Genomic DNA, 12,891 nt, shown 5'->3' with positions numbered 1-12,891 from the left:
CTTCTGATGGAAGACAAAAATGAAAAAGTCTTTCTGAGGAGCTGTGACTTTTATTTTTGTGTAAACAGTGACAATGTTTTTTTTTCTGTTAAGAATACCATCAATTTCTTTTCCAAACACAGGCTGCTGCAGAATCTGCAGAGGCCCAGACAATTCGTTCTGTGCAACAAACACTGGCATCCACAAATTTGTCTTCCTCCCTTATTCTGAATACTTCTCTTTCTCAACACGCAACAGTATCGGCATCTCCTCAAACTCTTCAACAGTCCCTTCCCAGAGCAATTGCTCCAAAACCCTTAACCATGAGACTGCCGATGAATCAGATTGTAACTTCTGTTACCATTGCACCAAACATGCCAACAAACATTGCAGCTCCCTTGATAAGCTCTATGGGATCAAATATGGTGGCAACGCCGTCTTCATCTCAAGTCAGTCCCTCAATGCAAAGCCAGCAGCACCAGATACAGCAGCTCCAGCAGCAACAGATGCAGCAGATGCAACAGCAGCAACTACATCAGCATCAAATGCATCAGCAAATACAACAACAAATGCAACAGCAGCATTTTCAGCACCATATGCAACAACATTTGCAGCAGCAGCAGCAGCATCTTCAGCAGCAAATTAATCAGCAGCAAATGCAACAGCAACTGCAGCACATACAGCTTCAGCAAATGCAGCAGCAGCAAATGCAGCATATGCAACACCAGTCACAGCCTTCTCCTCAGCAGCATTCTCCGGTAGCCTCTCAGATCACTTCTCCCATCACTGCCATTGGGAGCCCTCAGCCAGCACCTCAGCAGCACCAGTCACAAATACAGTCTCAGACACAGACTCAAGTATTATCGCAGGTCAGTATTTTCTGAAGATAAATGATCTTGCAACATGGCTTTGTGTTGATGGAGGGGGCAGGGGTAAACCATATTTGGCTGAAAACTGTAAATTGTTGATGGTAGTTATGCAGGGATGCATAACAGATCAAATGATCCTCTAAAGTGTCTATTAGATAGGCAATAAAGAACTACAATGTAGCTGTGTATCATCTTTTAGCTGACTATAAATCATTTTGTTTAAAAAAAAAAAAAAGCTGTGCTCTTTTTCATGTGATGCCTTTTTAATTTATTTAAGCTTTACCTACAATATGTGAATCAAATGGCCTAATAAATACCTGGACCTTATGACTGCAAAATGGCCTTTCAGAGTTATACGATATAACCCTTCTTTCTCTAAAAGTGAGTAATGCACTTCGAGGCAGTATGAACTCATGAAGCCCTTAAAGCACAGTTGTAACTACCTGTAAAATGATTTGATTTCATACAATCGTACTTGTATGACATGAGTTAGTTGATGGCATTTTTTGTCATGAAAGAATAGAGTAAATCACAGATTTTTGCCAAAGCTCTTAATTTTTTCCTGTCCTAAATATCTTTGGAAAAACAAATGCAAGTAACTGAACTTAAATGTTTGGCCCAACCTTTCACTTCATTTCTCCAAATAAACCTACAATAGTTTGTAAGAAAATATATATTGACATTTACCCTCTTAAATTAATTCCAATTACAGAACAAATGTGAATATTATATTCTGTGTCGGAGTGATGAGTTTCAGATTTAATACACTGTATTTTTAAAAGGGAAATGCACTTAAATAAAACTGTTATTACAGAAAGCTAAGATGAAAAATGCAAGAGTTTTTAATATGCTGTAAAACCAGTAGAATATTTAAATGAAACTCCACAACTGAATAATCAATGTAAATATTTTCTTTAAAAGTTGTAAGTTTTCATATCATGTGTTGTAAAGTTTTCATAAATGAGGCTTTAATGTAAACACTGGTAACATGAATTATTAATTGCTACATTGCTTATTGTGTTTTTATGCTGTTTTATACTTTTTTATGAGTTATGATAGCAGCAATTAAGTTGTTTGTATTTTGCTTATCTAAAATAAATGCTTTTATCTTGCTATAGAATAAACACATTTCAGTAAAACTGATGGGCATAAGTCTTTGATACAAAATCCAGAAGTGTTTTCTCATGAAAACACGTTCATGAAAATTTTTTTTAACATTTTAGATTTTTATTTTATCAAACATGCTGGATAAATAGGTACCAGACATAACTGAGTGTGAGATCATTTCTTGAATCCGTAAAGATGCGCTGCTGAAGGGCCACGTGCAACTGCTTTGAGGGTTCTGCACTTCGCTTCAGAGAGAGAAAGCAGGTGGTGGAATTACAAAGCATTCCTGGTACCCTGTGTTACTTTTATCCACAGGAACAGGACAGCAAACCTGTGTCTCAGCAGTAGTTCAGAGATGCAAATAACCACAAATTGTGGTTTCCTTTGTATCTTTGAGTTTCAGATGTAAATGCAGCTACTGCCATGGGCTTCCTGTCTATAAGCTCTAATTCTGACTGATCCCATGTGGTGTGACTTATTTTTTATCATAAGAGTAGGATGTGATAGAGGAGGGGTGGCGGGGGCAGGTATTTTGTATGAAGGATTTGGAAACATTCACATCCAATGTTTTGTTCTGTTTATGCATTTTTACTTGAGAGAGAGAGGAGTAATCCTTTATTTTCTTCTTTCCCTTCTTTTCCTGCTATAGTTGTGTGGTGAGTGCTGTCTGACCACTATCCCCAGTTGTCTTGCATGATTAATTACAGCATCTGTCCTGTCAGAAGCTATAATGAAGAGGTCTTGATAAAAATTGCAAATTACCACTGGCAACAATCTTAAACTGCTTATGATAAAATGAAAATTAAAAACAGCAAGTGTCAAACCTGAGCAGAATCCTAATCCTGTTTGAGGCGGTGTCCATGGCTACCGAGCGCAGGCCACAACCAAAAAGAAATTGAATATAGATACCCAAAAAGTTGCAGCCAGACTTGAGGGAAGAGGTACAGTACTATGTCAGTTTATTAATAATGAATTCAGCTTTCAATATTTCATCATCCTCAGGTACTCTGTTTATTATGTACAAATAATGAACAGCAAGAGATTCTAATTATAAATTTATAGATTTCTTGGAGCAGAAAAATCATATATAAATTGAAGCTTTTCATAATAGGTGTTAGTTGACAGCTACCCATGCTCTTAATAGCCTTAGTATAATATCTAATAATGTCTGGGATGGTGGATGTTTGTTCCAAGTGTGAGGAAGCCTGCCTGCATTAGAAATGGCACGGCAGAGGCTGGTTGTGAGAGATTTTTGTGTGTGTCTGTTTTAACTACTGTTACATAACAAAGGGAACCATTTTATAGTCATTCTGAAACCTTTACACAAATGTCTGCAGCAATAATTGCTAAACTGCATGTGACAGTAATCATGTATTAGTTCTGTAATTGTCATTTTGAAGACCTATGAAGTATCGTTGGAAAAATGTCACTAGTGATAAGAGTTAATTACAACTGAAGTCTGTTTTCAACTATTTGCAGCGAGAAGCAGGTGTTATTACACTCATTAAATGATTTCATAAATCCTGGGTTTTATCACATTTGATTAAGAGCTGCTGAACTACTGATGGTCAATTCCAGGAAAAATAGTTTTAATTACTGCAGCTAAACAAAATTAATCATCAAGCAGGACTGTACATTTTAAATATCAAAATTTGAATCTTGAAAAACTTGAGCATCCCACTGCTTGCTGCAAAATCATATTTTACATTACCCACAATAGCATATTGCAGAATGTCAGAATTCTGTTTCAAACAAGTTGGTGTTCATATTCCCTAAGTAAGTGAATAACTTAGCTATCGTGGGTCATAAATAAAATTGCTAATTTAAGTTGCTTAATATGCAATTTATATAGGGGAAGTGTAGTATCCACATGATTTCAGTGTTGTGCACAATTTAAAGAATGTTTTCGTTCATATAATTCACAAGCACTTACCTTCTTTTCCCAGGGTTTCAGATGCTTTATCACCCCAGTTAACCACATTCTACTTTCGCATTAACCCAGGTTGACACATGATGAAAGAACATAAGGTTTAATTTTTAGCTGACATGGGGTCATTAGTTTCTAACGTGGAGAACAAAAGCTTTAAATACCTTTATGCAACATAATCTCAATTTTATATTATCACCTGACCATTGTGGTTTGCAGGACAGATGGATTAAATATCTCAAGTTTAATCTGAAGTCTTGCACTGACTCTTTTCAATGAGGATTGGCTATATTGAATGGCTCCTTTTCCATTTCTCACTTCATGGAGTATTTTGCAGCACTGGACTTCATTCTAACCTTTCCCTCCCCCCTTTGTTTGGCTTTTGTTTTGCAACAGCTGTTATTATCGTTTTTGGTCAGCTGTGATTGCTGGAGGCAAAATAGGACCAGATGGTGTTTTGCTATGCATGAATGGCGAGTTAGAGGAGTTTAGATTGAATAGGCCAAGTTTGAATGGTGTCTATGCACCACCTGCCCTCTTCAGCAGCAGCATACACATCATAGGAGCACGATCTGTCTCAGACCTAGTAGAATTGGATGGGAATGGAGAGAGCCTCGTTGGATTTTCTCCATATTTATTGATCTTCCATGCACTAACAGCATAATGCAGTACACAGTCAATTTGAGTTAATTGGATATGACACAGCATGTACATGTAATCTATCACTGTAGTCTCCTGGTACACTTTAAGGTTTGCTGCCACAGGAACATGCAGTATTAGCCTGCATTAATAGGCTAAGTGGATGGAAGTAAAACAGGGTCATTGCAGGGCTTGATTTAACAAAATATACTGTAGTTTTAAAATTATACCCTTGAAACTGCCAGAGATGCAGTTAAATGTGACCATTTCAGATTTGATAGACTGGACCGAGTATTTTGGCAGAGAACAAAATATACCTCATTCCCATGCTTTTCCAAGAGGTTTGCCAATGAAATTGAACAGTTGACTAAAACTAGAGAGCAGTGTCAGCAGTGATGAGCTGGTGCCATCCAGAAAACGGTGTGTGTATGTGGAGGAATCTAACTTGTAGAGAAGGTATACATTAAGAAAATTCTGATTACTAGCTCCTTAAACAGAGGAATTAAAATTAGGCATCCAAATCGGGTTTAGAGTAGCAAAGGACTACCCTCGTCTCCAAAAACTGATCATAGAAGTAAAATTTAAATGTTACAGAAATTTAAGATCTGTCATGTCCTCAGTTAAGGTTTACTGAAAGACATAGTGTATGCAAGAGTTGTGTTTGGGTGTTACAGATAAAGTACATATGTTACAAATAATGAATAAAACACATAACAGTAACATATATAAATTGCTTGAATTGTTGCAGCAATTGGATGCTTTAAAGCCCGCTTACATATGTAACAGGGGGGTTGTGATCATGCTCTGCCTAAGCTGGCAGGAGCTGCTCACTGAGTGTCTTTGTGGTGTCAGGTAGCCGAGTGAGCTACTTTATTATAAAAATTGCATTCAACTGAAAAAATGCTAAATATTTTCAAGTGCCTGTGGGAAAAGCTATGTTTGTATTAAAGGATTTGGTTCTTAAAGTCACTGAGAAGTTAATGCTTCTCAGGTGCATCTGAGGGAGAGAATTTTTGATTATAATACTAAAATCTTTCAGAAGAGAATATAGTGCTTTGAATGAGCTGTTCTGACACTTCAATAGACTATGCTGGAGGTTTATAATATATTCTGTTTACCTCAGTTAAAAAGTATAAGAGCTATTTCAAATAGCAGGTGTTGTCCAAGTTCTTGGAGTATTAACATCTTCATCCCTTACTCAAACCAAAGTAGTGCAGTTTAAAATATATTTTAATCTTTTACATAATAAACCAAGTTGAATGGATAATTATACTTGATGTGGTGTAGTTATGTGGGCACTTCCTACAGGTACCATTTATTCTCTTTCCCCTCTGGGAATATCTTTATTGATACAACCACCTTTGGTCTGTTATTTTCTCCAAACTAGAGTTGTTACATTACTTTAACTCTGCTGCTCTAATTGAAACAGAAAGGCTTTGATCCAGCAAATCACTTAAAATGAGTGGATAATTCACATATATAAGTAGTAATTTAATTAAAGTGACTACTCACATGTTTCGTTATACAGTTGCTCAAGTACTTTCATAGATGAGGGGGCTAATTTCAAAACATATTTATTTTCCAAACAATTCTAAGTAGTGATAATAAGTATAATCACAACCTGAAAGTAACATAACCTAGCTTGCATTTCCTGCACCTTCTTTTGTTAAAATATATTCTAAACAAGTCACATGTCTGATTTTCAAGTACAGGTATCTAACCTTTATGCTGGTTCAGTGACTATGCATCACCATAAATGTGTAAAGAATTAACCACCTGACAGGTCATTTGTATTCTCAGTCATTTAGGTAGGTTTCTGCTGTGCACAGGTCTGAAAACCTGTACCTGGATCAGTAGTCACAGCTCTTGACTGAGCAGATGCCTTGACCAAATATTTGTATTTACAAAGCAGAGGAGTAAATGCAGGCAAACAAAGCACCATTATACCTACTGGCAATATTTGTGAATCATAAAGGATATAGTTACTGCAGGCTGGTTTATTTTTAATGCTATATCCCGTAGTGTACTGAGAACAAACATACACGTTGTGGTAGCAGGAAGTACATAAATAATAAAGCCTGTGCATTACACTTTGTTCACTGGTTGTAAGTGCTTGATTTTGGAATTGGTTTTGGTGTTCCATGAATCACGAGAATTGACCAAACGTGTGGATATTTGAAAAATAATAAGTAGCTGTACCATTGCTTAATTTCTTTCCTCTTCCTAATTTTGGAAGTGCTGAAGATCTGAAGTCACTTTGGAAAGTTCTGCCTTGTCATCTGTTAATCAGAGGGTTCTCAGTGCTGCTCTGAGGTATGTGTTTGTGTGTAGATATGTAAGTACTAATTGGTAGTAGTGAGCGATCCATGTATATGCTCCAGGTTTACACAGAAGTGCCCTTCCATGTGTGCCCTTAGCATGATGTAGGGAGCATTTTACTGTTGACTTCTGTGATATGATCCCAAACAGCTTGCAGCTGCACTGTGGCATCATCCAAATCATATTTGCTGTTCCACCCAGCTTCTTCTCACTTTTCTTGTTGTCCCTTTCTGTATTTCCCTCTGCTCTGCTGATCACTGTAGCAGTCAGGGCTTACTTGCCCCATGCCAGCTCTTGCACCCTGCTCCTACCTGCTGGCCACCTGTGGAAAGCTCCTGCTGCAGAGCTTCTCCTCTTCCAGACTCTATTCTTGTTCCTCGTATTCCTGATGATCACAAGGAAATGACCAAATAGTCTACGTACATGAATACATATTTGTTTAAATAAAGAGATGTTCAGATGCATACACCTAGTTTTATGTGGAAAATGCCGAAAACAAATGTGAAAATGCATTTGGGGATGTTTTGGGTAATATTCTAGGTGCTTTGCAGCATGAGCTGCTGAAGGATTTGGTTACTGCTTGGCATACTGTGGCTCTGACAGAATAGAGATGAAGTTAGTGATGATTATTATCCCTTTTAACACAGACTTTTTCTCCCTAATGATATTGTGGCAGGTAAATCTATAAATCTGTAAGTGTTTTGGTCATTTAACAGTAGATAGTGTAGTACGGCAAACCTTCAGTTCCTGGTGGAATACAAATAATTCTAAGTGTCAGTTTAGAGATACTTGTATTTCTGTAAGGAATGAGCAGCCTTGCTTTTTTCTTCCTTTTTTTTTTTTTCATCCCAATGCAAATGAAATCCTTATCCTTCACTTCAGAAAATGGCCAGCGCTTGCTAGCAGACTTGGATGAATTAAACATCTTTGAACAAAATAGTAGTAAAAATGTAGTATTTTCCATTCACTTCTTTTGAGGTCTGCTGAAGCTGTACTTGGCTTTAAACCCAAAGCTGAGTTTGTTCTGATTATTTCTTTCCGTTTTCAAAGCTGCTGATCAGCGGCAATTAATTGATCCATGATTCTGCATCTCTGCCAGTTTAGCTGGCAGATCCCCGTTGGGAATGTAGGCAGGCACGGTGCCCGCAGCGTGGACACGGCAGTCACTTTAGTGGGGCAAGAGATCACTTTTATGCCATTAAGCCAAATCCTCTGCAAAAGAAACTCCACTGAGCACCAGACGTATTAAAAATTAAAACTAACTTTCCAGTGTACTCAGGGCTAAATAAGAGGTCATGAAGCCAGTAGTAATAATCCCAGTGATTTCAGGGGACTTTGGGCCAGAGCTTGGCTGAAGATGGGCACAAAAATGCAGCCATTGATAGTAATTTTTTCAAATGATGTAGGAAACATTCTTGCAAGAAGAGAGATAATTTGAAGAGAGGGAGGAACAGCAATTTTCCTCCTGAATTGAGAAAATGAAAACTGTTGGGTATGTGTTGCTATCACAGCAAAGTGTTTCTATCTAGGCTCAATGTTTCAGCATATAAACAACTTCCACTGAAATCTGCAAAGTGACTGTGCAGAGCATCTGGGAAAATAGTCATGATTTAAATGCATTAAACAAAATGATAATGTTATTTGACTTTGGTTAATCAATAACAGAGGAGAAATGTAACACTTCAGTTTGATTAACCTTCTGCCATACAACACAAAGTCAATGAAATCAGAAATACTTTGTTCTTTTTAAAAATTTGCATAACTTATGGTGGAGGTTCACTTCTGGGAGATTTTTTTTTTCCCTGTCGTTATCTGTATATTTTATCTGAAGTTTGTTTGCTGCTTTAGATCACTGTAGCCAAAATATGCACTTTGTTCAATTCCTTACTCGAGGTCAAATTCTCTTGAGGAGAACAAGTGTGGGTTGTGTAGCTGTCAAAAGAGGGTTTAGTGCTTGACCCTAAGAAGCATTCAAAGCCCAGATCTTGCTTTTTTATTGCTTTTCATTTTCATTGTTTGTACTTTATACTTACGAAGGGGCCTCTGCAGAGGGGAAAGCCCCTGCTTTGGTATTCACAACTAGCAGCCTTCAGCTGAAACACCTCAAAAGCTTTTCATGGCAAGAATTTGGAAACCACTGGTGTATAATCATACCCATGCATGGAGGGGTTGGGGCAGGATGTGGTGGCCTGACAGAGCCCGGGGAGGACTGGATGAGGTAAAGTCAGGGATTCTGGGCATATGCATAAATGTTCTTGCATAAAACAGAAAGTAATGGGGGTATGTAAGTTTGGATGCGATGAAGCAGGAGTGTGAATCCAAAAGGGTAAGTTGCTGAATTAATGTAGTTTAGAGGAAGATGCAGACAATAACTTTTTAACTGGATGCTCACTGAAAAGTTGATGATACAGTTTTATCTATCTATGCTCAAACAGAAGTTGTCTTACATTTTCTACAGATGGTGTTTATATAGTGTACACAAACTCAGTGTTAGAAATAGCTGTAAAAAAGCCTGAGGTTTTGTATAATTATTCACAATTACCATTGTGCAATTGGAAAGTGTAAGTATTATGTTACATTTTATTTTATAGAACTACAGTGCAATTATACTTGGTAACAGCTGTTAACAGTATGAGGTGCCTTATTTGTAAAAGATGCAAAATACTTGATGTATTCCTAACTGAACATGAGTTTTGGCTAACATACAAATGTACTAAAGGTGATTTCAGGACCTTTCCATTTCAGTTGGCGAGACTGTTGGCCTTATCTGTTTTATCTTGGGTAGTAACTCACAGTTCTCCAGGGCCATTCCGAGGGAGCCAGGAGCGTAAGAGGACCAAACAAACAGATGGAGTGAGATAACTCGAAACAGAGCAGCAGAGGAAGGTCACCTCTTTGGAGAATTACACAGTTCTTGTGAGAGCCTGTCTGCGGTAGGGCCACAGCTCTTGTTGGGTAATATCAGGTGCTGCCAGGTGGGAGGGTTGGAACGGCACAAGCCCTCCCCTCTGCTGGGAAAGGCATGAAAGGGAAGTAATCTTGGGAGAAGTAAATTACTACATATTTTCTCATCTACATATCTTGGGATAAATTACATATACTATGTATTCTGGGATAATATTGTAACAAGGAGCAGTTGCTGCCCTCCTCTGAGCAGAGACTCTAAATAAGCATTCGTATGGGTAAGCCTGGTTTTAATTACGCAGATCTCCAGCCAGCATCCGAGAGCCAAGGTAATGGAAGGCTACATAAGTGCTCTGTATCAGCATCATCTGGTTCAGCAAACCAGAAGCATTTCCCATGGTACCATCTCAACAGAGAACACAGGCAAATAAAAGCTGAATAAATCAAGAAACAGTACAAAGAAGGAATGAAATAGCTTTCAGCTTCTTTGAAAGCAGCAAAAATAAAAAAAAATATTCTCTCAAGATTATGGACTGCAAGAGCTTTAAGTGCAAGTACAGCAAAAATTCCCCCAGAATTCATGCTCGTAATATTCAACTGGGAATAACACGACAGACTTGCCAAGTCCCTGCAGGGTGCAGTGCACGTGTAGGCACAATCCAAGCTATGTTCTTGAGGACAAATGCTACTTTCTGTTTGTTACCATTGCTTCAGTACTCCCATTTTCACGCAGACTTGAGGCCATATCATTACTCTCTTATGTTTGTTCTTAACAGCCAACCAGTCCCAGCCAGGCAACATTGATGGTTAAGTGCCTTTCAACACCACATAAGAAGTCCCTGAGAGATGAGGAAGCCTTCCTTGTGAAACAGGGCCTGTGGGCTCGTGCTGGCTTTGCTCTGGGTTAGGGGCATTTCGACTGTGGGCTGGATCAGGCATGGGGAGATAAGAAGGCACTTGGAGGTGCACCCGCTTTGCAGGTCTCCACTGAGCACTCACCTGGGAGGTGATAGAATCGTGGAATGGTTTGGGTTGGAAGGGGCCTAAAAGATTATCTGGTTCCACTCCCCCTGCCATGGGCAGGGACATCCCAATTGGTCAGGCTGCCCAAGCCCCATCCAACCTGGCCTTGAACACCTCCAGGGATGGGGCAGCCACAGCTTCCCTGGGCAACCCGGGCCAGGGCCTCAGCACTCTCATGGTGAAGAAATTCTTCCATATATCTAGTCTAAATCTGCCCCTCTCCAGTTTATACCATTGCCCCCAGTCCTATCACTACAAGCCTTTGTAAATAGTCCCTTCCCAGCTTTCTTGTAGCCCCGTCAGGTACTGGAAGGTCGCTATAAGATCTCCTCAGGGCCTTCTCTTCTCCAAGCTGACCAACCCCAACTCTCTCAGCCTGTCCTCATGTGGGAGGTGCTCCAGCCCTCAGATCATCTTTGTGGCCTTCATTTCAAGCTCTCTGCCCTGCTGATTTAAAGTGTTCCTGTAGGTGCTGCCTGAGCAGGGCATTGTAGGAAAGAAAATCTCGTGTGAATTGGCAAGCTCTGCTTGCTGTGCTGGTGCTGGAGGGTGCTGGTGGGCTCCAGGGAGCTGCTGGTGAGGAGGGGCCCTGCTGCCGGCACTGTGCTGGCTATGGAGCTGGGCGCAGCCACCGGCAGTGCCAGGAGCCCAAGCTGAGGCTGTTGGCAAAACACCAGAAAGCACACAAGCTGTGAGCCCTGCAGCAGCATCAACAGATTAGTAGAAAGAAACAAGTGATAGTCAGTGATTTTTTTTTTCTCCCTTCAAACACCTCCACGAGAGGATCCAGAGTTACAGCCAACCTGAATTTAATGGAAAGGACTAATTGAATGGTCATGCAGAAAATGTTCTCTCTCCCTTTTGAGCCTGAAATCCTAGGGAGGAAAAGGATGGACATGGAAGGAATAATTTCCAGCCTATAATCCTACACATTTGAAAATGTGGATTGTTTGATATTTTCATTTCTGTTGCAAAGCGTCAGCTTTTAAATTGCAACATCTTGGGGTCAGGGGTAGTTTATTCTTGGGATGGTAGAGGTTGCAATGCGGCAGTGATGTGTCCACTGCTCTCTGTAAGCTACTAAAAAGTATATGGTTACAAGGCAATGAGGAGAAAGGTGGGGCTTGGTGTAATTTATTGGAAATGCCCTACAATGTGAAAATAGTTCTAGGGGGTTCACTGCCATCCTCCCTGTTGGTGCATTTTCTTTGGTGAGACCAGGAGCTTTACTAAATGCATGTCCAGCTGGTTGATTTTGTGACGGATGCTGAGAATGGGACTGGTGGCTTGATTCCATTTCAGCCCTTACTGTACCATGCAAACACATGTTCAAGCCTATTGCTAGTCAAGTGATACTGGTTCAGCATGTGTTTAAATGTGAACATTTGCTTAGATATTAAAGATTTTAATTACAGAAAAATTATAAACACCAGTCAAAGCCCTTATCAAACCAGCTGAAGTCTCCCACAGGCATCATTGGCCTCTGTTGCCCTTTGAACCTGGAGATAAGCAAATGATATCTGTGGCTTGCTAAGAGATAATTTCTTGTTGCCAGTGTCTCTACCTTGCTCTTCTTGGATTCAATGACTTCTAAGCACGTTCTTAAAGTTAAGCTCTTTATGAAGTATGTTCCCAAGTAGGAAACATAAGATTTAAGAATAGCAGAAAAACCTATAACTGTTCATAATCCATCTCTTCTTTCTCCAGACCTTGGAAACAGAAATGATAATTCCGAAAGGATTTGGTTTACTTTTATTTTAGTTTTTGGTTCTGATAAGGATTTAACTCTATGAAAGTGAAGTGAGATGAAAAGTTTGTTACAGATGTTTTGGTTAAAACTGAAACAGCAGGTGAAATAAATGACCTCATGAAAAGCTGAACCAGATTGCTATTATTCTTGGTAATTAATTAAAGTCTGGGATATTTAGGTGTTGATAACTGCATCTGTTTCTTTAAAACATCCTCCTGGGTCTCCTGTGTGGAAAAGCACCAGGTAAGTGACTGATTGTCTGCTGCTTGGGGCAAATTTTGCTGTGACTGAAATTTGCTGGTCAGGTGCTGAAAGAAACTGAGTCCTTGGAGCAGAGTAGATAAATGATTCCTCTGTGAATTGAAAAGCCCTTG

At 39.4% G+C, this 12,891-nt stretch overlaps 1 protein-coding gene across 5 annotated transcripts in view; it reads left to right on the top strand.

Moving 5' to 3' along the window:
• TOX3 (TOX high mobility group box family member 3) overlaps positions 1-1,976 on the top strand; it is an 80,864-nt gene extending 78,888 nt beyond the window's left edge. For 3 of the 5 annotated variants that reach the window (XM_069868579.1, XM_069868576.1, XM_069868575.1), the window contains exons 7-8: positions 123-848; positions 1,126-1,976. In XM_069868579.1, coding sequence (XP_069724680.1) covers positions 123-848; positions 1,126-1,158 — 759 coding nt within the window. In that variant the 3' untranslated portion in view covers positions 1,159-1,976. Of the gene's footprint in view, positions 1-122 lie in introns of all 5 variants that reach the window. The other 2 variants (XM_069868578.1, XM_069868577.1) reach the window with 1 other exon arrangement.
• Positions 1,977-12,891: the final 10,915 nt, after the last annotated feature.

Source organism: Phaenicophaeus curvirostris, chromosome 14, assembly GCF_032191515.1.
Source record: "Phaenicophaeus curvirostris isolate KB17595 chromosome 14, BPBGC_Pcur_1.0, whole genome shotgun sequence".
Lineage (NCBI taxonomy): Eukaryota > Metazoa > Chordata > Aves > Cuculiformes > Cuculidae > Phaenicophaeus > Phaenicophaeus curvirostris.
The sequence above is the reverse complement of the archived record's forward strand: the minus strand, read 5'-3'. Positions and strand labels throughout refer to the sequence as shown.